Source organism: Hippoglossus stenolepis, chromosome 9 (assembly GCF_022539355.2).
Source record: "Hippoglossus stenolepis isolate QCI-W04-F060 chromosome 9, HSTE1.2, whole genome shotgun sequence".
Classification (NCBI taxonomy): domain Eukaryota; kingdom Metazoa; phylum Chordata; class Actinopteri; order Pleuronectiformes; family Pleuronectidae; genus Hippoglossus; species Hippoglossus stenolepis.
This window is the reverse complement of record NC_061491.1, coordinates 24,775,900-24,801,112: the sequence shown is the minus strand read 5'-3', so window position 1 is coordinate 24,801,112 and position 25,213 is coordinate 24,775,900. Positions and strand designations below refer to the sequence as shown.

Sequence of the window (25,213 nt, the reverse complement as noted above, 5' to 3'; positions counted from 1 at the left end):
ATGAGAGAGACAGTGGGGGGGCGAGAGGAGACTGACTACATATCTGATGCGCGCACGGTGCAGCCTCCTTTCACAAAACACTGGGACGGACGGAACAACTGGATCGCGACGCGGTCCGGACGCGCGCTCACCTGCCACCTGTGCGCGCACCGGAGAGACACACGTTTACATTTTTCGGTTCATTCACACCGTTGTCGTTCCTGTGGATTACATGAAGGCGTCTGGACCGTGAGGAGGACGGAGTGCGTCGGGCGGAGAGAAGCGCGTGTCCAACAAGTGGACCCACGAATTGACTAGAAACACAAACTCCCGGTGGATTGATTGATCACCTGCTAATTTATCCCCCCCCCATCGATCGATCGGTTCTCAGTTGAGACTCAACTCACCTGCGCTCTGCCTCAGATGTGGAGCGTGTGCGCATTGTCTCGCTCCGAAGTAGTTTCTCTCTCCAGCGACTTGAGTGTTATTTGTTTCTTTTCCACGCAAATAATGAAACTGCAATGAGGTAAGACACCGCCTGCATTTTTATTATTTTTTCATTCATTGAACCCAAAGCGAGGTTTCGGCGGACACGCTGCGGAATCCACTGCTCGCCCCCATCACCCACTGACGCGCTGCGGGTCCCTCGGTGATCGTGGGGGGAAGTTGGGATCCTCTCCGTGGGCACCTCTGCATGTCGAGGGCGCAGGTGGCAGCCAAAGGTCGCAGCCATGCCGATGCATCCAGTCACCTCCACGCTGATGTACCGGGGGATCTGCACCATCCCGGACATGCTGTACAGCCAGCCGGTGAACCTGCCCGAAGACGAAGTTGAAGGTGAGATGATGATAATGATGATGAAGATGATGATGATGAGGAGGATGATACCTGCTCGTGTTCACCTGAGTGTGTTCACAGCCACAGATCAACACAGGATCTGGTTGTTTTGTCTCATTCTGTGTGTGTGGCTGTGGTGGAGCTCATTCAGCACCTTGGACAGCGCACAGAGATTTTTTTTTAATTGGCTTGTGGTTCCTCATTGATTTTCCATCCCCTAATGTTTTCCTCATCTTACAATGTGAGACAGAATCTGCAAAAAATAATCAGCCACTTTGTTACCTGTGTTACTCAAAGATCAGATAACTTGTTTAATTGGGTTTCATCGATTGGAGATATAGATTTGCAGCTGAGTCAGAGGGTCACACATCTCTTCTCAGTTCTGGAGCTGGTTGGGAAAGATAAGAAAAAAACATCTCTGCAGCTTCTCTGCCATAAAGTGTTGCTCCCAGAGATGATGAAACATTGTGCCTGAGAAGAAGTAGAAGCTCCTGGTTGGAAATGTGAATCATGGAAAGTCGGATTTCACAGAGTTTGATATTCCATATTATTTCTACATATTTTCAAGGGAAGCTGTGAAAACTACAGCTGCTAAATTATTCAAACAATATGCATGTTAAATGTTTTCTTCTCTCCGCATCATACACATCCACAGCTCTGCAGTCACAGCTGATACCAAATGAAGTAGCCTATCACCCCCTCCTCAACAACCATGACACAGGACAACTATTCTGAGCAGTTTGTTTCCTTTTCCAGTATCCTGAGAATATTCACGCCTGCAGCCCTTTTGTAATGTGAACCTGTGACATATGCACATTATCACCCAGCAGCCCCTGGGACATTGCTCCAAGTCCCACGGCGTGCGTGATGACATTAGGTTCTTGCATTGTTGTCATGTTGTCAGTGTGGTGACACTGAAAAGTGGCTGATGCGTCCCTGCTGAATTATTTGTTTGTATTTATCTCCCGTCCTTATTAATCTGCAGCGTTCTGATAGATCTGAATTCTTCCGAGTCAGAGTCAGAGAGATTATCTCGGATGCACACGTGTCTTTAAAAGTGTTGCATTTCCCGATGAGGCTCCGACCAACAGGTGTAAATTGCAGACAAGCTGGGTCTTGTGAGGGATCTGTCAGTGGGTGCTGGTGCAGAGAATCCCAGGGAGAAATCTGGAATGAATGAACTGAACCCGGAGTCGAGTTGAGATTACACAGCCACACGCGCTTCTTTGTGTCATATGCAAAGAGGTTTGGGCTGAACATGAATTGGTTTTGCCTTTGAAAAGATGTTCAAAGAAAAGAAAACACACACAGCTAAAAAAAAAACATCCAGAAATGACGAGAATAGAAGCCAAATGAGTGTCAATGTGCCTCCTGCATTATATACGGCTCTGCCCTTTTTTCTTCTCTCAACGAACTGAGCCTGCGATAAAAGAGAAGTGTCAACAATGCCAAAAGTGATCTTTGCATGATGCCATACCTCTGTCATGGCCTTGCATCAGTCGGTTCTCTTCCCTGTCAACATGATTTGCAGTGTAAAAAGAAACTGCATGACAGAAATATGTTTTTGCACCAAATATTTCTGCACTACCCCATCGTTATTTTGCACAGGAAGAACCAGAGGTGTCACTCATTGCCGGAGGAAGCCTTTAGGTTGTTGAGACATGAGGAATCTCTGTTTCAATCTTCAGCCTCCCACTTAAATCCACAGTCCACTTTGGGTGCAATAAACAGACAACACTTAATTTTGACTTTAACTACTCGAGTCAACTTGCACTCTCTTGCTGCAGTCGCTCTCAACATGAGCCATCTGGGCTTTACAGCTCCACGTATAAATGTCAGTTTGACCGGAGAAGCGATAAGTTGTGTTGTGCGGAGAGCAGGAGAGCAGGGGAGCAGGGGAGCACAGTCATGCACGGCTAACAGCGGCGACAGAGGCTTTTCAGCCGCAGCAGAGCAGTGATCCCGTGTGAGGGACGACTCGCAGGTTGCGAAAGAGGCAGCTTTGAAAGGCAGAGTCACAGAGGAGGTCGAATGCTGCTGTCGTCGTCCTTGTCAAGCAAGAGATTCACAACCTTTTCCTGCCTGAAAGCACGAGATTGGACTCACAAATACACGACAGGGCTGATTGGTCTGTTGAAAAGCATCGAAAGTGACTGAATAAATACTTTAAAGGCAAGATTCAGACGTTCAAACCTCACATTGTCGCATCTGCAAACAAACCTGCTGTCTTCTGTGTATTTTCAGCAGCTCAGAGACGATGAGCAGTGCAACAAGTGAACAGCTGCGACGTTCTCCTTCCAAGCAACATGTTGCATTTGGCATATTTACCATTTTATTGGACTTTTATTTTGGATTTGTGCTCTGATTTTCTTTCTAGATCCTTTAAACGTAAAATGTGTAAGATTCAGTTTAAAGGGAATCGTTGACAAACATGTAATATAACAAATATTATCATACTAATGTTTTATTTGTGTATTATGACTTGAATGTGTACATTGTTGTGTTTTCATAACGGGAGCGGTTCTTCCTCTATGGAGGCCGCCATGTTGCACCACCATGTTTCTACGGTAGCCATGAATGGACAAAACAAACACTTACTTGAGGGGTACTACAATAAGCACCTTCACCACTAGATGTCACTAAATCCTACACACTGAGCCTTTAAAGCACCTGGTCCATTGTACTAAACATTGTTTTATAAGCTTGATACAGAATAGATTGAAGTAGAGATGCCAAAAAGGTGAATTTAAACTTGTTCGCTGTTATTTCTTGTTTGTTTTAGAGACATCAGCTGGTGTCGGCCATAGTTTTCACACACCAATATCATCTGAACTCCTTAATAGATCTATTACAGTTTTATAACCCTTTAACAGGATGACATACTGAAAGAAGTCTAGTATATATATATAAAACATATAGAAGATATAATATAATGGCAATACCTTCATGGTTCACCTTCATCTGGTGATGCAGCAATAGACAGAGATACCACTTCAAATTTAGGCTTCAAAATAAGGGCTGAAGAATAAAAAAGATGAAACAAAGATTGCTCGATTTCGTGATGATTATTCTTATTTTGAAATATGCAAGAGTTGCTGCTGTACGACCACAAAGGTCGAGGAGGTGAATTTACAGCAAACAGAGGGATTAATGTTACTTTAAGTCCTGCAGATGCTGCAAAGGTCGATAAGCTGGAAATTATAATACGCATTCACGCAATCTGGAGGTTCTGTCAGTCATATTTGAAAAGCTGTGACGTTTCATAAACGTTGATGAGAGACGCGCTGCAGCTCGAGCGACAGACTCCACGTCTTGTCATCGTCTCTTGAGAGACGGATGAGAACTGGAAGTCTGGAGTGTCACATGCATCAGCTCTGCTGCCAGGGAGACAGGCCTTTGTCACAAAACCAAATTGCACATTAGTGTATACGTGTGTGTGTGTGCGGGGGCTTGTATGAGGACAGGAAGCTGGAGCCCCATTGGCACACATAGCCAAGGACGTGGTTTTCAATTACTGGCGTGGACACCTCAGGGAATGGACCAATGGCACCATACTTTGTGAACCACAAGGCTGTCAAAGCTATAATTGGAAGAAAATCCTATTTTTCTGATGCTGGATAAGCCTTTGTGTGCACGTGTGTGTGCAGGTGTGTGTATGTGTGGTAGTAGGTGGGGGGTGGTAGCAAGTACCTTAATGTACGATGATGTGAGCATAAATTGAATAGGAGTCCATATTCTCCATTTCCCCTCCCACACAAGAGGGAGGGAAGAACAGTTGGTCATATTACAGGAGCTCAATATAGTTTAGACCTCCTCCACCACTAAAACACACACACACACACAGTGTCAATATCTCTCCAGGTGGAATTAAGTGGGTAGCCCATTTCCACACTGCCCAACAACAGTCCTATTTGTAAGCAGCTTCAAAATAGTCCCAGGGCTGAGCTTAAAGTATTTGTAACAGGTCCCTGAGTGAGGCTCATGTAAACAGACGCCAGCAGTTTTCTGTAGGCACAAGCAAAACCACAGGACTGGAGCAGAGTGTCTGCATCTTTCTGACAAGTTAGTGACCAGTGCACAACTTCAGCAGCTGAAGAAAACACCCAAATGAAACCCACATTTAAATCCACTATAGATCCAGATCTTTACTTGGATCCAGATGCCAACCCCCCAAAATTTGTATAATAGAAAATAAGAGCTTCTTCCCTGGTTCATAAAACCTCCTCCCACCATCATGGAGGCAATAAATGATACAAATGTTTACAAATAGAATCATTCACATTTCCATTGCTTCCTTCAGTCAATTTGTAGATAAATAAAAGCTTCAGGGGATTAATTCAATTGTAGAATTGGTTATTCCTCCTGAGATTTGTCCTAAAAAACCTAAAAAACACATTTATTCATTTAGAACCAAGTGTGAAAACAGAATTTATTCATAACTAGTCAGAAAACACTGACATTAAGGTAAATTAATCCATTTGAAAAACACGAGCAAGCTGCTATAAAAAGAGACTGTTTTCAAACGGCTGAATTTTATGTGTAAAAACCTGAAAATTTATTACAAAAGCTGCAGAAGACTCAATTAACTCAGTGGTAAATACTGTGTTGAAATCTCAGTCAATATGCTACTTAATCTTTTTGCAAGTAAATTGACAGCACAAATTAAAGCTGTTTTTACTGGCAGACATCTAAAGGGAGAGAAAGGCAGCCAGGACAGTTTTATAACTAAAAACCATTCACAGGCGTCACTAAAATTACAGTTATACAATATATATCCATAAGCATGTTTAACGACACGTGTTTTCCCACCTCGACTTCATCCATGTGATTGGTTCGGTGCAGGAAGCCTCGTCTTCATCGCTGCCACAGACACATGAAAGTGAAGCCAGAGTCAAAACTGCCACAGGTGCCGCAGCAAAGACAGAATCTCCAGAGGAGGATTTTACACTCGTAGAGCAACTGTCTGCACTGATCAGAATCACTGCAGACGACTAAGTTCCCTCTGCATTTGTTCCGTGGCTTTCCTTGTCTCGGGATCAAACACAGATTGGACTGTCACCCCCCCCTCCCTCAAGAGACAGGAAGCTGAGATGTAACAAAACAGGAAGCGGAATTGGAATAAAGGGAACAGAGTCACTGAGGCCTAGAAGCTTCTTTCATTGATACAGAGCGACAGTGGAAACACGAGCTGATCAGTCCTCGTCGTTACGTTTTCCACGTTGGTGATTAGATTGTAAATAAAGACGGATGAAGCGTCTCCACTTTCTGCCACTCTACAAAAAACGAAGCCAAAATATCCTGGACACGGGGGCTGCCATCTTGCACTGGTGACGCCAGAGTCCGTGAAGTAGTGATCGTGCAGTCGAGGTCCCGACGATACACACACTCGACAAACCGCGAGTCAGTCTCAGCTGTCAGTCATTATATTCATCCCGTTTTCATAGCATCAAATAACGAGTCAAAACCCAACTTACCCAAAGTCAGTACTTACAATAAGTACTTGAACAAACATTGGAATAAGAACTACATAAAATGACAGAAACTGACCTTTTGACGTGTACTTTGACTTTTTGATTAGGTCCATATGTTCCATCTACTAACATGGAGGGGACAGAGTTTATGACCTTTACCGCAGCTAGCCACCAGGGGGCGATCCAGATTCACAATCATAAATCGATTTTTTTAACAACACTGCAGATTCTGAAACCAGTTCACCATAGGGAACTCTGAGTATCTGTGCTTAGATCATTTAACGCAGCCTTCAAGTCTACATTAACAAATTCTTTTCCCTAAACTGAGGTTGTTCCGTCTCGATAAGAGTTTAGTTTGATTTGTCGCAGAGACGAGTTTGAGTTGGATGTGAAGTCTTTTCGGTAAAGTGAACTCAAATTGGTAAAATATTCACTGCAGAGAATGAAACTGTGAAAGTTGCTGCCATTTGCTTGTGGACCCCACTAATTGGGTTGTTTTCTTTCTCGTGTGTCTCCCTGAGTCACAAACACGCACTCTTTTCATTAGAAGCTCAGACTTGTCGTTTTCTTTCAGAGCAGTTTGCTTTCAGTAGTAAAAGTTGAACACGCTACTGGGACTTATTTTTCCGACATTTTCGTCAGTTGTTCCCTCAGCAGTTTTTGGGGTCTTTGCAGATTTTTATTTGACTGACAGCAGCGCATTAAATAAGAACACAAAAACCCCACTGACATCCCTGTGTTCCTGATGGCATAAATCGCCTGTGAGCCGATCTTGATGTTTCTGCACGACTCCCACTGTAGCTGCGGCAGAGAAACATTGACTCATTTCTTTGCCCTGAGGTGGAGGGTTGACTTCCACTCCTTTGGAAATACTTACATGAATACAAATGAAGATATTTAAAGACATCGGCATCTGCCTGGCAAAGACAGAAATTATGCACACAACGTATCGCTGGTGCAGAATGCGTGGGCGTAGCGGGGGCGTACTTCCAAGGGGTCAACTGAGACCATTTTTAAAAAACGTAAGCTGCTCAGGGAAGATTTGGACAACAACACATAACAAAAAGTGACCAATCATGATGGCAGCGGATGTGCTGGCTCATTTTCAGGAGTATGACACGTGCAAATGATCTCGATGCATTTACCAAAACACATATTTATCTCCCCTGCTCACTTCAGCTATTGAGAGGAAGGCTCTCTCCCAGGAAATTAGACCAATTATGGTTTCCTATTGAAAGAAACACCTTGATTTACCCCCAAATAAATCCCCTGAACAAACTGTTTGTTTCGCCTTTCAAAGATAAGAGCCCTCGAAGCGTGTTGACAGAAATAAAACAACTAAGGATTCTCTCTCTGAAAAAGACAATCGAGCTAGAAGCTGTTTTTTTCCCCCACTGCATGCCAACACATCACAAATCTCCACTTCCTGTCTTCTTTTAAATCCTTTTGACATCGTTACAAGTGTGGGAAACATCCGTTTAGAACCCAGACGGCTTTTGATGGTGATCAACAAAGAAGAAAAGACGTGGCGGCATCAACAGCGCCGACTGCTCTAATTGTTAAATTGCTCCAAAGTTAAAAGCCTGTGTCATGTTTAGAGTCCGTTGTCAGAATTTGACGTTGGTGATGTTTGATTTGTGAGAATCTACCTGATAACACACTCCATCACAGGAAGGTGAGGTACAGTGCGAGGGGAAAGGGAAGGTGGTGGATCTGTAGCAAAATAACACAACACAAACCTGGGTGAGAAAGTAAATACAGGACAGGAAGATTAACTTGAATCCCACGAAAAGCATCCTGCTCGCATCCTTCTCCTTAATGGGAAAGCGGGTCTCAGACTTTCGGTCCCCGCTGTACGCAATCAGGGCCGAGAATGATGAATCTCGCTTTGTGCGTCTCGCCGTCGCTTCCCGTCACGTAAATGATGGAGAGTCACCGCGCACAATCTGCCAGACAGACAGGCACGGGCAGGGATGGATCTGCAAATGGCTCTCTGGCTTGTATTACCCGGCCTGGATGAGACGAGCGGCATATGAAAAAAAAAGCTCTTACTTGACATAGATGGTGATAAAGATGTGAGCATGAAACGAGCCATTTCTCAGAGGGTGGAGTGACCCGGCACCGCAGCTGGCGAGCCACAGGTTGGATCAGTGAAGTGAAACTGCCTCGGGAAGGGATTAAAAATGTGGAGTTCTTGGGGGATTTAGTCGGCAGGTTGTTCGCTTATAGCATCAATACTGGAAAGAGGAAAACAGCAAATCCTGGCTCAACTTTTTGGGGAGCTGTCATGTCGTCCATCTTTATGTACAGTCTATGTTTAATACATACAAAAAACCTCTGTGTAAAGTCTGACATGCTGGGCTGATTGGTCATGTGTCATTTCAGGGCGATTTGACACTTTAACATTTCAGTTTTTCACAGTCGGGCTCTCCAGGTAATTTACTCTGCACAAATTAATGATGTGTGTTATTAATCTTCGTCTCGCTGCCAAAATTCAACAGCCAAATTCACAATTTAATCCTTCAACACAAACTTAAAAATGAAGCAAGTCGTTTATTTCTTTACTTCAAATCACTTTATTACATGAAACTGCAAAGAAGCTGATATTTTAAGACAATCTTTAACCCAGTGACCAGTCACAGTCTCATATTAGACAGAGTGCTGCATACACCTCCAGTTAATCAGCTGCTGTAATCTGGTCCCTGACAGCCCACCCGGCCAAATTGGGTTTTTGTTGGAAAACATGTGGTGCGGATTAGCGAGGAATATCATGAAGTGCTGTGATTATGGCTGTCGGGTCGGATGAAGTTAAGTCATTTATTTCCATTATGATCGATTGCCACGAAGGAGTGGATCCAGCAGAGTGTATTACCTGTGAAATGAACTGAGATGAGTTCTGGAAGGTGAAGTGCTTTTCTCTCCCGTGTAATATTTCCTCCCTTTGATGAGCAATACCTCAAAGTCTACATTAGACAATAACAAAATCCCGCCTCAGAAAAATTGCATCCGTAAGTGAGTGCGTGGCGAAGCGATGACGTAGTGTGTGTGTGTGGGGGGGGGGGGAGCTGTTGCACAGCGGCTGCTTCGGATCGTTTTCCCCTGACCTTTGTTTGAGGTTCTTCTCACGGCTTTGTCTCTTTGTGGATATTGGCTCCAGCTCAGCTTGGTACGAAAACTCGAGGCTTTGGAAATACGAGAGGGAGTGAAAAGATATTGAGGCCGGAATCGATAAATCCCCCTTTTCTGCAGGAATAGAAAAACAAAAGAAGGTGAGAAAAGGGCTGAAATTACACTGACTTTAATCATTCAAGGTCCAATGGAGGGGATGACGTTGGTGAGGAGGATAAAGCACCTCAACCTTTTTCAGTCCCTCCTTGTGGTTTTGTCGCCGCTGAATTTGAGAGGTTAAATCGCTGAGATTCAAAGAGCAGGGAGGGAGTTTCTATCCAAACCCAGACGAGGGATTTTTCCTAAAGACCCAGACTCCTTAGACTCTGCCATATACCCCGATTAATACCCCAGAGCCTTGTTAGAAACCCGTTATGGTAATATTTAAATCTTCTGTGGTCCCAAGTTGGCCCAATCCAGCTAAAGATGGATTAATGTTGCTAGGGTTGTTTAAAAATAGTCGCCTAAGGTTCACACACATTCACACGCACACATACACAGACGCAGAGCGGAGCTGTGTTGTTCCTCACACTGATAAGGTCTTACATAAAGAGTGGGAGTGCTGCAATTACCGATCCAACGCAGCCCCAAGCAGATGCAGGTCTCACTGAGGCGAGGAGGATCTCTGGCTGAGAGAACAGGGCCTGGATTATATTCACGGACACTTCCCCATCGCAAAAAAAGCCCCAGAGTTAGCCCGTTCTGCGTGTAATTAGCAAAAACCTTTGCCTGATGCTAAATTTAGCATGAAAAAGGGGTAAAGCTTTGCTCCGAGCGTGCCTCAAATATCCACGGAAATATTTCCCATGTAATCTGTTTTCTTTTGCTTCTCGCATAAAACAAAGATTAAAGCTGTGTTCACTTGGGGGCTGTATCTTCCGCAGACTCATAGCAAAGAGAAGGTGGATGTCATGCTCCTCGTCATTGATGTTTTTACCTCCGTCACATATCAAAGTGTTTGTCTGCATGAATCACATCCGTTTCCAAGTGATTCCTGCCGTTGTCTTCACAGACGTTAAGCCAGTGCAGCTCATTGATATCAGTGCGGCAGAGAGCGATGCAGCGAGAGTACACCGCACCTTTCTCTTGTGGGGGTTCGGCGTTAGATGTTTGTCTCTTGCAGCTCGCGATCCCAACTTGGGCTTTTTCATCCTCTGTCGGAGCGAACCACATGGGAGCGCGTGGCGTCGCATCTTTGAAGGCCAACAAGCACCTCGCTAACTTCAAAGCAAATAGCACATTCCAGTGTTATACCACTTTCAGCAAAAATATTCACACCTCCTGTGAGGAGCTGAGGTCCCGGAGAACGAGTGTACAACGCAACAACAGCAACTTCTCTATCTAAAAAAAAAAATTCATGTGTGTATTAATAAGGTGTAAAAGTAAAATGATATTGAAATTGAAAGTGGTGGCGCTGCTTTAAATCAACTAGAAGGTCATTTATTTTCAGCTCAATCTATTTGAAAACACAGTCTTTCAGAAATCATGTTTAAATAACTAGCACTAACATGCAACAGTAAAGATGTTTTGAAGGAAAATAATTGCTACTGGATCATTTTTTGTTTTATCAAGAAATTTAATTTAATTAATTTACATTAATGGGAAAGTTACAATTATGTTGACTCTGAATGTGTCAGTAAAATGTTCACAGATTAGTTTTCTTCCAAGACCACAGCATCATTAAACTTCAACAGGCCAAGGTGATAGTGGTCTGCCTTAAAGCAACACCATGTCATTTTTACTGAGCAACAGCGCCCTCTGCAGCCACATGTGGTGATTAATCCTGTTTGGCTCCATGTCCGAGCGATATTGAATTTTCATGAAAAGAAAAAAACTAATTCTATTAATGTTTTGACTGCACTCAATGAACTTTAACACAACTGAACGGTGGATATTACCCATGATCCCCGGCTTCCTGAACCAGAAGAGCTGCTGCTGTAACAAATCCACCAAACTCTGCTTTGAATTCTTCATATTTTAAGTTTCCTGCTGAATATTGGAGATAAACTCTGGTTTTCAACTGATCTTCAGCTTTACTCTTCAACTCGTTGGACCTGATTCTGACAGTTGAAGCTGTGACTCTCAGGCAGTTCTTCTCACAGGAGATCGAACCTTCTCACCAAAGTTACATAGAACAGACGTTCAGGGTGATGAGAGGGAGTGAAAGAGGAAACATTCTCCTTTCCTAGGGAGCCTGTCCTTCACCTGTTGCTCTCTTAGTCATTGGTCTGCATGGGGAGAGTCCTCATTACAGATCCTTCCCCCTAACTTCTCCTGAAGCTGTGGTTATGGTGGAAGGATTGGTTACTGTAACGTCAACTCAACACCTCGACTTGGTGTCTTCACCAAAACAATAGGCGTCGTTGCTGGAAAAAGCCAGAAAGAGGAAGAAGAGGAATAGTTTTGGCTCCAACTTGTTTCTTCTAGCAGCACCACTGCCGGCTTGTGAACACTAGTAGGGTTTTTTGTCCAGGAGCGCTAGACATGCCGCACATGGCGAGTTAAAAAAGGTGGAAGGTGTCAAGGTGCACAAGCAGCTGTAGCAACGCCGGTGCCTTCTGCTGCACGCCACTGCACGCATCGACGGGAGTGGGGAGCATAGGCTCATCCTAACTAACACCACAACTTAGTTGGTAAAGATGTCAGGTTGTAAAGATCAGCTCAGATAAATCAGTAGAATATTAACAAGGAATTAAACTAAGCTGACTGTTTTCGCACAAAAAAATATCACTATTGTGACAATCAAGTAATCAGTGATACTCCATTAATCATTCAAATCTTTAGTCAATGAAAAATGCCAAACATCTTTTGGGGTTTCGGCCTCTGAAATGTCAGGATTTGTGTTTATTATTGTTCACTGATTATTCTCAGGTTGTGAAGTGCGGCTCAGACTAAACTAAAGATCGGATAATGTCACCTTGGGCTGCGGGGAAGTTGTGACTGCAATATTTTATTGTTAGAGTAGAATGAAAATAATTCTTAGTTGCAGCTCCTGAGATGATAAATCCCAGAATATATTGTGTCAAGTCAAACCATTGTATGTTATATACAACATGAGGAATTCACCAACAGTGTGAAATATTAGTCATAAAGAAAAGGGCCACTGATCATTGTTTTACTTCTATGATTTGATTTAAATCACATGAATGTGATTTTAGCTTCTGAACCAATTACGCCTCTTTTTTTACTATGTGGTCATATGTGTTAATTTGCTCACACAGTGGAAATGGAAGATTATCGTCGTCTCTCCAGGGGGTAATTAAGATAGAGGGCTTTCTCTTTGAGAGTTGATCTATCTCAGAAAGAGAAATGAATTCTTTTGGGATGATTAGTCAACCTCTGTTACTTGGTCTGTTTTACCGTAGACATGTATTCATTCCAGTAGCTCTGTCCTGATTCCAAGCAGAGCCAAGCACTTTCAATAAAACATTTATAGATCCCAGCTTTACAGTTTCATATCTCACTGGAGTTGATAAGCAAATTATCTTATTTCAGGACTGAGGCCTTTGTATTCTATAAATGGTTCATGATAGGGTATAAAAATCCTCCCACGACAAATTGCTCACATTTCTATTTCTACATCAGATACACGGTGCACCACTCAGGAGTCGGGCTGTTTCGCTCACCTTGACCTTTGATACAACAAATAAAGCTTTCAGGGGGAGAAACTGTTTTGGCACCTTATTTGAGAGTGTGTTTGCCTCCTGCGACGTGGCAACATGTTCAAGTGTCTAGTGGAAAGCCCCCCCCCCTCTACCTAAAGTAAACAGATGGAGCAGGGGACCTCAGGTGGAGACGGAGGTATTGTAATTCTCTAAACAATGAGATCAGGGAAGGAGAACAGCACAGGGCTCCAGGGGGCCTCGGCGATTCAAACCCAAACCTGCAGTCAGACATTTTGCAGGGAAAAGCCACGTGAAAAGTAGCTGCTGCTGCTGCTGCTGCCGCTGCTGCGACGGCCGCTCGGCTGGGTTTAGTGACTTGCACGGCCAGATGTAATCCGCTGTAATACATGACTGCCAAGTACCTCTGTCCCTGTGGCACGGTTTCTGTTCGGTTTACTTGATTACGACAACACATTTCCCGAAGCCTTGCTGTAGGATGTTTAACCCAGACTGACACACACACACAGTTTCCTGCCATCGTTGATATTCCACGTTTTGTTTTCCAACTCAGATATTTGTCACATATTGTCACCCTGACTGGGGACGTTTGTTTTTGTTCTGACACGTCTATAAATCAACAGCATTTCCCATTTACAAGACTCTGAGCTTTTGGGGGGTTATCGATAAAGTTTGTTCAATAACACACTTAAGTACTTTACAAACCGTTGTGTGAAATGTTAACTTTTTTTTTAACATTTTCAGTCAAGAGACATGTTTTGCATTATTTTGCATCACTGATCACATTTTATTTTGTTTTCATTCTTCATTGAAAACTCCTGTAATCGTATCTTTTCGCTTCTCTGATGTTTTCCTCTCCATACATCCTGCAAACGTCTAAATGAGATTTACAGACATGATTTACAGAGAATTCACACTCTGCATCATCCTCATCTTAAGATTCTCCTGCTGCTCTGCTCGTTTGTGTGCTAATCAGGCGTGTGACACGAGGATGTGACAATTCCAGAATTGTAGGTGAGTGGTTGGTGGATGCCCCTGCATGTAAATGAGGGGATTCGGTCCCTCGTGAAGAGTAAACAAGCAGAGAATGAGGGCGGAATATGCAGCAGCGTTGAGGAATTACCTGCCTGACTGTTTCCTTCACAGCCTCACTGTTAAAGTGTGTTTCTAATAGTGTGGTTTAGGACTGTGACATGTTGTTGATGAGCTTTGGGTTCATATAGAACATGGTGTTTTGTCTATTTGGGAACGGTGGCTCTCGAGTTTGTCTTCTGTTGTTGTTAAACTTGTCGCCACAGCAATAGATCATCATCTTGATGTGGCTCAGGTTTTTGTGCCAGATGCCTTTTCTGATGCAACCTGGGTTCAGGAAAAGGAAATGAGACCAAAGCATAGACTGAAAACGTAACATGCAGATCAACCAGCAATTAAAATTCAATACCTGCTCAACTACAGGTGGAAACTGACTGTAGTGGGAGAACAAATCACAGACAGAATTTAATAGACTTGGAGATTTCCGTTTAAACCAAATAAAAAATGTGAACCAGAACCAATAGAAATATTGTAAAGAAAGATGAAGGGCTTTTCCTGGCTATAGGATCAATAAAAAACTAAAATAAACACGTGAAACTTCACAAATATTAAAGTGTCTTAAATTCATACACAACAACACAATATACTGCATGTCAGAAAAGTAAAGTTTCCATAACAGAAAGCAGACGGAAGATTCTGGACTTAAAATTATGAATTAGTAGAGATGACCTTGTGTTTTGTTTCACACACTAATTACCAAATACCAACAATTACCACCAGAGCAGCAGCTGATCCACTTCTACCAGATACTAACACACACACACACACACACAATGATCAATACATTTTCAGTTTGACTTGAGCCACTGAGCCTTGACACAAACATCCAGAACTCTGAGGTTCACTAAATATTTCACAAATCCACACCTTGACCACGTTGTTGCAGATGTTTTTGTGCTGCAGTGTCAGTTTTCTCTAGTTGACTCATTATTTTACTTTCACTACGTCACCTCTTGTGCATATTGGGTTCAGCTTTCACTGTCAATCATTTGTCTTAGAATATACTGGGCTGATGGAATCTAGGAAACAGCAGAAAGCTACACTTTCCTGTCATGTGCACTCGGAACATTTCCTCTGCAGGTTATTTTTGGCATTAAAGCTGTTCAGAGTTTGGCAGCTGTGTGAATAAGACTTCATAGGTTTGATTCATCCCCATAAAATGTAAAATATAAAAAGGCAGAGAGTTCTGCCCTATTTTTTATTTCAGTGTTAAACTGACAGACGCAGTTTCTTTGCAGAATATGGTTTTACACATGTGGTTTGTCAGCTCATAAATACAACACATCACTACAGGTTGAACTAGCTGATTATTGCCTCCACCAAGGAGGATATGTTTTTTTTCACCTTTCTCTTGGTATGTTTGTTGGTTGGTTTATTTGTAGAAGGATTACGTAAAAACTACTGAACTGATTTCTACAAAACCTGGTGGAAGGACACTTCCTTCCACCAGGTTTTCTGAATTTGGATTCAGTATTGGTCAGGGAAGAATCCATTAGATTTTAGTTCGGGTCCGGATCAGGAAGCGGATCCAGGAACTAGTTTTTCACTTTAATATTGTTTTCACCAGGGAATAATTATTGGATCTTGATGAGAAAAAACAGGCACATTCAGGGAACTGTGTTTATGAGTGTGTGAATCTTTTTTGCATCTTGATTGAATGTCAGGCCTTGGTCTAAAGTTTGTGAATGATTTTGTCAGATCATAACTTGTAATTGATTATTTTTATGGTGTGGTATTGATAATTATTAGACTCAATGTGTCTTCCACCACTGTATAATGCATTAGTATTATACATGAGGTAGTAAAACAGTTTAGGATGTTTTAGAATCTACATTTTAGTTTAAACTTTGTCACATTTTGCTCAGATGTGAGACTTATCTCACTGGACTGATGTGAGAAGTAGAGTCCTGTGAGCATTTTTGTTTAAATCAACATAAAAGGCGATAACACAAAGTCAAGTTTTCTGATGCTACAGGTTTGACTGAAGGTCGAACTCCTCAGTCCAGTTAAAGCCTTTAAGTTTTATTAATCCCCATGAAATTTAAGTTTCAGGTGTAGCCAGAGAGAATCAGCTCTCTTTATTTATTATACATCATTTTTTTCTCATTGAACTGGTGGATTCTGTTCTCTAAGCTGCCAACCCACATATAACTATGACTCAAGCCTTGATGCAGCATAGCAAATGTGTCTTTGGTGCGTTGACCGTTTCCTGCTCTCATATGCCGCTCTGCTGGAAGACTTGAGCTCATGTGTGTGTGTTTCTTTGTGTGTTTCCTCTGCAGAGATCCGCGAGGCCTTCAAAGTGTTCGACCGTGATGGAAACGGATTCATCTCAAAGCAGGAGCTGGGGATGGCCATGCGCTCCCTCGGCTACATGCCAAACGAGGTGGAGCTGGAGGTCATCATCCAGAGACTGGACATGGACGGTGAGGCACATCCACAGATTGATATCATCTCAAATCACAGTATAGTATAGAAACTTGACTCTATTTGTGTAGTGTAGTGTAGTATGTCGTGAAAGCAGTGAACGACAAACACCAACTGTTCCTCCTTTCTACAGGCGACGGCCAGGTGGACTTTGAGGAGTTTGTCACTCTCCTGGGCCCGAAGCTGACGGCAGCTGGGTTGCCGGATAAGTTCCACGGCAGCGACTTTGACTCCGTCTTTTGGAAGGTGCTCATTATTCAGTCACTCATTTCCTGCCAATTAGAGAGAAGACAGACAGCAGAGTCGCAGGCTGTAGCAAAACCCCCCCAAGTACAGAGCCTCTGCCACTGTACGACTTTAAAGGAAAACCAAAATTAATTATTACATTCACTGTCTTTAAAGGGAGAGGTTCGGATTCCCTCAGGAAATGTATCCTTCATCGAGACTCGGACTTCTACGTCTTTGTGTGTGGCTCCACCATCAGTTTTTATGTAAAACAGCCAGGATTTATTTGCAGACACCTTATTAGATCATACTTGATAGAATCAACAACTCGCTTTGACACCGGGATGGAAATGAAGGGGACGGAGCTCGTGTCAGATCCGCCTTGTTGCAGTTACGTGATAACAGAGCTGGAGAAGCTGTGAGAAAACCGGCTCCAAATTGATTGTTAAAGCGAGGGGGGATTTATGGGATTTCTCGGTGCCGTCAGTCAGAAGCAGGAAAAGAATGGAAAAAAAAGATCTGCAGCCCGAGCCTCCTGCTGGGAAAGCCAAGAAACCCGAGGGATCGTTGAAGAAGCTGCATAGCTTCACATAACATTATATAACTGAGTTGTAGTATCAAGCATGTGCTGCTGGATTGATCACTCCCAGCCTCCGGTCACTCTGCTGAACTGCAGCTCCGGCTCTCTGAGTAACAGTCTTTACCAGCAGGCACCGATCCAGGATTAGGTTTTTTCGGTCTTAGTCATTCACGTTTATTTTATTTGACTCCAATTTTACATAATACCAGTGCTGGAATACAACCAGGGACATTTACTCCAAAAAATATAGTTTTTTGTTACTGTATACCAGGTATTTGATTTATTTTAGGCACTACTACTAAAAGGTATGTGCAGTATGATCCAATTACATTCAGTATAATAGTACGACAAAGACAGTAGCCTCCATGCGTACTGAAGGCTACTGTCGTGTTTTTATAGTGTAGTACTGATAGTTTGGTTCCACCACTGTATAATGCACGAGTATTTTTCATAATATGGTAAATATAGGTTTTAGTTTTAACCTTAAGTTACATTTTAGCTATAATTCTTTTAAATCTACATTTTAGTAAATAATTCCGTCACATTTTGTTCAGATGTCACACGTCCTTCTGTTTCGCTATTATATTAGAGGTAGTTCATTATTAGCACTTTTAAATGTGGGCGAGAAAACAAATTAGCAATATCTTAATGAAGTTTTCCAACATGCTGCCGATTACATGTATGTGTGTGTGTATCTCCAGTGTGACATGCAGAAGCTGACGGTAGAGGAGCTGAAGAGGCTTCTGTACGACACCTTCTGCGACCACCTCTCTATGAAAGACATCGAGAACATCATCATGACCGAGGAGAACCACATAGAGAACCCTGGGCAGTGCCAGGTGGATATAGACAGTAAGGAAGAACCTTTAATAACAGACCTATGCTGTTAATGTTGTGGTTTGAAAGAATTGGTTCGGCCCAGATTACACACTGTAATCTGGCCCACATAGCACGTGGAATTATGGCACTTGGGTAGTCTGCTCCTGTTTCCCAGATCCAGGCCAGTGCTATTTGAGCCACAGTCACCATTTACCACATGGGCCACTTGTTTGCCATATTTGCCACTAAAGGCCCCTTTGTTAGGGGGAAATTTGGGCCACATCCATTTTTAAATCGCATTTCTAAATCGCACACAAACACTGGACATTTCCCCCTGCTTATCGTTTGTCAAATCAAAAATCCCTGATTGCTTTTGATTGTGACAGCAAAGATAGACAGGAAACAAGGGAGACAGAGAGAGGGATGTGCATCTGGCATTAATCAAATAAAGTTTTATCTTGGCTCTGGGCACCACAACTAAATTTTTATATTTTTCAATGAATCAAATGATCTGCATGGCTTTGATCTCTGTGAACTTACTGAAGCAGAAAGCCTCCATATATGATATTATAAATTACTGCGCTATAGTGCAAGCGCCGCCCGCACACGATAGATACATGGAGCCATTGAAATGCAGGAAATCCCTAACTGAAGCAGAAGTGGAAAAGTGTCCGCACTATAATAAAGTAAATTATACATCTTCATTAGAAAACAGCTGTAATCGTCCTTTAATGGGGAATTTACCGAGGGATGCAATTGAGGATTCTTTGCTTTTACGTGGTTCAAATGGTCATTTTTCTTAAGTGTAAATTCAACGACTGCTGGAGCCTTTACAAACCTAATCTGTGGTTTTCACCAAGAAACTCTTTTGTGAGGTGTTTTTCTCTGAGAACAGCAATTACCTCTGGAGGAAAGACAGATAAATCAAAAAGCAGAATTAATTTTAAGCAGCTAGAAAATCAATAATACACTTTGCTCCGGTCCGACTGCCTTGGCTCTTTCCTCGGATGACGCTGCAGGTACGCTGCACCTTTTCTCAGGGGGCTGCTGGTTTGATGAGCGTCGTTTAATATGCCAGTCAGGAGCCAGTCCATTTGTGTGTTGTTCCAAAACTCCAATCAACATTTCAATCTAGATGCAGTTACAGGTGTGAAAACAACGATTTCTTGGCTGTGTTCATCCCGTATAATTGTGTTCATGTAATTGTAAGGTTCTGTGATGAGCTCTTTCATTCGGAAATTACTATCAGAAATCTTTAAAGCGTTAAATAACTCCTGATTCAATGGACCTTCAGGTATTATTCGCCTTCTCACTTTCCCTCACATCACATTTTTTGTAACGTTTCTCTGTGCAGGTTCCAGCCCGACGCAGCAAGTGAAGCAAACTTGTGTGCGCAAGAGCCTGATATGCGCCTTCGCCATCGCTTTCATCATCAGCGTCATGCTCATCGCAGCCAATCAGGTGCTGCGGAGCGGCATGAAATAGGAGCTGTGGCGTTTTCAGCCTTGACCACCACCTAAAGGCTGGCTTACAGATAAATGACTGAGAGATAAAGCTAGAAAAATAAAAAATAAAAGAATTCTACGGACAATCACCCAGCTGTAAAACAGGCTAACATATGACTGCTGGAGGCACCAAGGACACCACATGTGCAGGAATCTGTCTTTGGTGACAGAGACAAGCTAACAGCTCATGGAATACCAAGGACAACAGGACCTCACATATAAAGAGACAGAGGCGTGTGTTACAGCTGACAATACATATCACTCTTCGTAATACAGCATTTAGTATTCATTAGCTATGTGCATTTGAGCAGTGTTGCATTCACTATGGTGGCAGCTATAGAGAGAAGTGTAGTGACTGTCCAGTTTTGTATTTTTCAGTGTACCATACGGTTAATTATAAAAGAGTAGAAAGAAATCTGTGAAATATTGTGGGGAACATGGAAGAAAATGTATTCCAGAGGCTGGAAAGTGATTTTTGTAAGGTTTGGTGTGCACAGCGATGTGTGGGGGCAGTGCATGTGGTGCAACATTGTTCAAAATAAAAAATAACCTCTAGGGAATAACAACAGTGTGGTAAGAAACAGGCAGGTGTAGGTTTCCAGAGGAGGTGCCCATGACTGTGTGGATGGTGTCATTCATTCACATGCTGCAGGGCTTCAGGCTGAGCAGGGCGAAGCGGGTCAACACCTCTCAGGAGGAAGGTGTTTGGGTCTGAATGCGAAGGTAACTGGTTGGAAAGTGGCTGGACATGCAGTAAACACTCAACTCTGTCTCCACAGGGGGGCTTTGCAGGCCTCGGAGGGTGACCATCATCTATGCATGAAGTGCATGGATTTAAAAACAGTCGTCTTGACACATTTGTAAAAGTTCTTATCAATGTATTACTCATTATGACTGTGTAACAGAGCTGTTCTCAATACTTTATGACAACTGTGAGCAATTGTTTGTGGTGCAGGGTATCAGCAATCACAACAACAGTAAATTATACTACTGCATGAAAAAGAAGGGCTGCTTTAGTACATGCTCGTGAAAACTATTTCCCGGATCGCTACTCCATGGACGTTGTGCCTCACACGGGGCACCTGATGATCATCTCTTACAGCAACCGAAGAGCAAACTCCTTCAAGATGTTCGCCACTCGACCATTTAAAGAATATGCATCAAACTGATCTAGCTAGGTTTGGGGGTGTAAATCTGCAGGACTGTGTTTTGTTCTTTTGTGTCTTTTTCGTCTGGAAGTGTTGCTATAGAGCAATAACTGTATGTAAAATAGTCATCACAGGATTCTTCAAAAACATCAGTACCGACGGACCTACAAACTGTTGAGGTCAAAAAAGATTTTATAGCACTTTTCGAATTGGAGTTTTTGGCAATACAACAGACACTGGCTTTGATGTTCAAACAGTGAAGATCACAGATGAGTGGACAACCTGTGTGTTAGAAGCTGCCCGTTGCATTGAAGTAAGACTGGGGCCAAATCGTGTAAACTGTTGCAATAAAACATTAATATCTGTGAAGCACCACATTAAAAGATTTGTTTGGATGTAGTTTAGATTGTTGTGCATGCATCTGGGTCAGGTCTGTCACAATTGATGTGTTTTGTGCATTTGAAGCGACTTCAACCAAAGCTTTGGGGAATCAACACAACTGGGCCGCTGAACAAGAGCAAGCTTAGTAATAAGAGACAATAAAAAAAACATTTGAAGGATTAAAATATCTGAAATCCCACAGTTACCTATGCTCACTATTTTAGGAGACGCTCGAGAAAGGATTCAAACTAACCTGAAAGGTAGGGAGGGGGGTGGTGGGGGGGGGATGTCTCAAAGCCAAATTTGAATTTTTGACAGGGCAGCATTGTGTTTGAAAAGTCAAAAGAAAAAAAGCCCTTCACAACGCCTTCAAAAATAAGACAGTGAAATACAGAGAGCTGAATAACTCACATCTCATAAATATCCCCCTTTAGGATGGCTACTGGCAGCTCCTCAAACTTGGATCTCGCACAAGAGCCGCAACGTGAATTAGACTTTACCCTTTCGCCCAGAGCCAGGCCGGATAATGATTATGTGATGCACTCGGGCAATTTGTCAAAAGTGTTGAGTCTGTGGGGAAAACACTCCGATTAAAAAAAGAAAAGAAAAGAAAGCTCTATTTATTAACTAATACCTTTGTTTCCATTTTGCACTTTAAGATGTGCCTCAGCGCACAACAACAACTCACCGCCATGATTATTCATCCATGTTTAGATATAGTTAGGCATAAAATTACTTTACCATAGATGTATATTTTTGTGAAAGGAGCGCGACGGTATAGAATATTTACTGACAAATGATAATGTCTCATTAGTTTTCTATCAGAGCATTACTGAGGGAACATTCTCATGCGGAATAAAAGATTCATAATTTGATTTGTTGCCTTATTCTTTGAGACACTTGTGCATAGACATAAACATACATGTGTCATGGGTTTATTGTTTGTCATCAGAGCAAAATATACAAACCAATATTCATTTTCTTTTTACAGGTGAAAATACCAGTATGAACTTGTTGATAGTCTACTGAATGTTATATTTCCATTGAACTGTACTTTGATACTCGTCTTTGGATCTTGCAAAAATGTTTATTGACCACGTGATATCTGTTCATTGACTCCACCCGATGTTCTTCTATGTGTGTGGAATGGTATTTCACATGAATAAAAATCATACGCCAACCGTGTTGCGTGTCTGCATAATTTTCGATTGTCAAATCCCCAATCACGGGGCTGGGGACGACTCTATGAAATGCTGGGGATCAGTTTCACGGTATTGATTGACATCTTGACATTTCAGATTGAAATCCATGGAACAGAATGGATTTTCCCAGCTTGGCTGAATCCATTGATTGCTTTATTCCAGTTTGAGATGCCTTTTGGCTTAGCAGAGTATTTTGAGCCCTGTGATCTGTCACATTTATCCCAACAAAATCACCTCTTATATCTCATGTCCACCTGTGATGGTCAGATCATCCAACAACAGCGTGCGGATGTCTGCTGGTTTACATGTACAGCAAATGTAATTATCTTAAAACTTGTGCAGTAACTAACAGAAGCTCAAACTTCCATTACAGGCTCCCATTCCCTTAAGGAATGGGCCAATGACGCACTGCTGCATCCGACACACAAACACTGCTGTTATAACATTGCATGTGTTTTATTTTGTACTCACATTTTTGGAAATAAATGTCGTGATGAAGCACTTGTCGCTTGCTCACAGCTACATGTGAGCTGCTGAAAAAAGCAAGTGGGTGGTGAGAGGAGATTCGTAGTGTCCTTATTCGCCAGGAGATAGAGGGTCTGTGGCCCAGAATCGAGTTTGAGCCAAACAACAAACTCTGAATGATGCAAACCCAACTTTGCTTTGATGAAATAGTTAAGAGAGTTTTTGGTCCCTGTTTGTTTTATAGGACATGGCTTACTTCATCTTTTTTAGTAAGATCCAAAATGTATTTTTTTTTTTTAAATGAACTGCATTTCAACCAACATGTACAGATTTCTAGATATATCTAGTATCTAGATTCGACTGGAAGGGCTGAAGGATCAAACCATCGACCTACTGGTTGGGTCGACTCTAGTTCCTGAGCCACAACCGGCCCAACTATACAATGTTGTGTTTATTATCATTAATGAACATCTCTACGAATTGATCTACATGTTTTTAGGATTATGTGTTTCCATGATACTATTCTGTAAAACCAATGAAAAAAACTACACCCATTTAAACATAGAGTCATATGTTAGCCTGATTTTCTTTAAATTTTCTACAATAAACGGCATATTAAAAAAAGGATCTACTGATTGTTGAAAAACAACAACATTGTTTTGGAGTTTCTCAGTAATTTCCACAGAATTAGAACAGGGACTGAGACTGTTGAGAGAAACAGCTTCTGTAACAAAGCCCTGGAATCAGAAAACAGTGATGATTCATGTTGCATGTTACTGAGGCCTCGAGTAAAAATAGCTTAAAGACAGAACCTGCATCTACGTAATCCTGAAACACACATGTACGAAAATGGAGCAAACGCCAGATTTCCTCAAATAAATTGACAGGATTCATTCCCAGAAAAAAAAGAAGTAAATAAACATGTTGAAAATGTATATATTTCTTGAGGCAGAATTGTATTTTCATGTATTGACCCATTGCACAGACGTCACAATAAGAGAGTGGATGTTTTTTGTGTCATCACATCTTTCCAACTTGACTGAAGTCAACAGGCTGTTGCCAGAATGAGTAACGGCTGTGTCATTCCCAGAGGGAGAGGAAATGGGAAAAGTATTTCATTACTTTTGTCTCGACATTAATCAGCTGCTGAACGCCTCAAGGTCAACACCGAAATGAAATAACTGCCATGACAATCATTTGTGTGTGTGTGTGTGTGTGTGTGAGTAAAAACCTTGAAGATATAATAAAGAAAAGAAAAATAAATGACTGAGCAGACACCAATGACTGGCAAACTGTGACGCTGACCTGATGATCAATGGAGGTCAGAAAATGAAGTCGCACATGAAAACATGAATCATAGCGGAAGAAGAAGAAGAGGAGGAGGAGGCACCTGTCAGATTCTACATGGCGGTGGAGTCTTGTTTCTTTTTTTTTCAGGAGAGAAGCCAGATTTATCCCAGATTCAGTGGGATCAGTGACTCACTGCAACGTTATTACTCAACTGCAGGGTTCACAGAGAGAACGATTGCATCAGTCCGTAAACGGCTTTTCACTGACGTTCTACAGATCGCCACGGTGCCTTTGAACATCCAGGGACAAGCTTCCTCCTTGGTGGAGCTTAAAGACTTTTCATTAAGAAAAATATATATCTTGATGCTGCTTCAAGAGAACAAGCAAAGGTTTGACAAGGTCCCTAATGTGACTTAAGACCCTTAGTTGGCAGAGAGCCTAAAGGACGGAAAGAAAGGACATGAGAACATGTTCCAAAAATACTCCGAGATAAAACGTAAAACCCTCTTCAAGGAAGTTTTGTCGATCTCATCAGAGCTTCATAAACAAAATGGGCAATTTAACATGATTTCTCTCCGCCATACTCAAACAAGCACCAGATCAAAGCCGATATGCTGAAACACCAGTGGTAATCAAATTCATTTTTGTACGGGAGTGAATCAGAGAACAAAATACGTTTTCTGTATTCATAAAAAGCATATTGGGATAGAAATGTTCACATGGGAGGAAAGTAACCAAGCAGGAAATCACTGATTGCTGAATTACTAATTGCTTGATTGTTCGCCAGTCAGGTGCAGAGTGTGTGTTTGTGTGCACACGGCGAACGTGCTCACAAATGTTTGCAAAGTAATTGTTCGACGCGAGGCTCCAGCTCCGCATTAAAAAGGTTGCACGTCCGCGCGTCTCAGTCGGTTCCTTCAATCTTCCTCGCTCTCCCGGGCGTCTGATGCACATCAGATCATTATCATTTCTCAATGAGGTGCTGAACACATTTGCACTAT

The 25,213-nt window shown here is 42.3% G+C and overlaps 1 protein-coding gene across 2 annotated transcripts; it reads left to right on the top strand.

Annotated features, from left to right (window-relative positions):
* Positions 1-22,435, top strand: LOC124852348 (calcium-binding protein 7). Of its 2 annotated transcripts, none has more exons than XM_047341087.1 (5): positions 1-816; positions 16,453-16,596; positions 16,731-16,843; positions 18,104-18,254; positions 20,506-22,435. In XM_047341087.1, the coding sequence occupies exons 1-5, from the start codon at positions 711-713 to the stop codon at positions 20,547-20,549; spliced, it is 558 nt and encodes a 185-aa protein (XP_047197043.1). In that variant the 5' UTR covers positions 1-710; the 3' UTR covers positions 20,550-22,435. The 2 variants fall into 2 exon arrangements, with proteins under 2 accessions (XP_047197043.1, XP_047197042.1); XM_047341086.1 differs by having other exon boundaries at positions 19,576-22,435.
* Positions 22,436-25,213: the final 2,778 nt, after the last annotated feature.

Bases quoted from the DNA above. Each gene is read 5' to 3' on its own strand.
- LOC124852348 (XM_047341086.1), top strand. From the start codon at position 711: ATGCCGATGCATCCAGTCACCTCCACGCTGATGTACCGGGGGATCTGC. The intron at 817-16,452 runs GTGAGATGATGA...TTTCCTCTGCAG, and splicing joins GCCCGAAGACGAAGTTGAAG to AGATCCGCGAGGCCTTCAAA. The intron at 16,597-16,730 runs GTGAGGCACATC...TCCTTTCTACAG, and splicing joins CCAGAGACTGGACATGGACG to GCGACGGCCAGGTGGACTTT.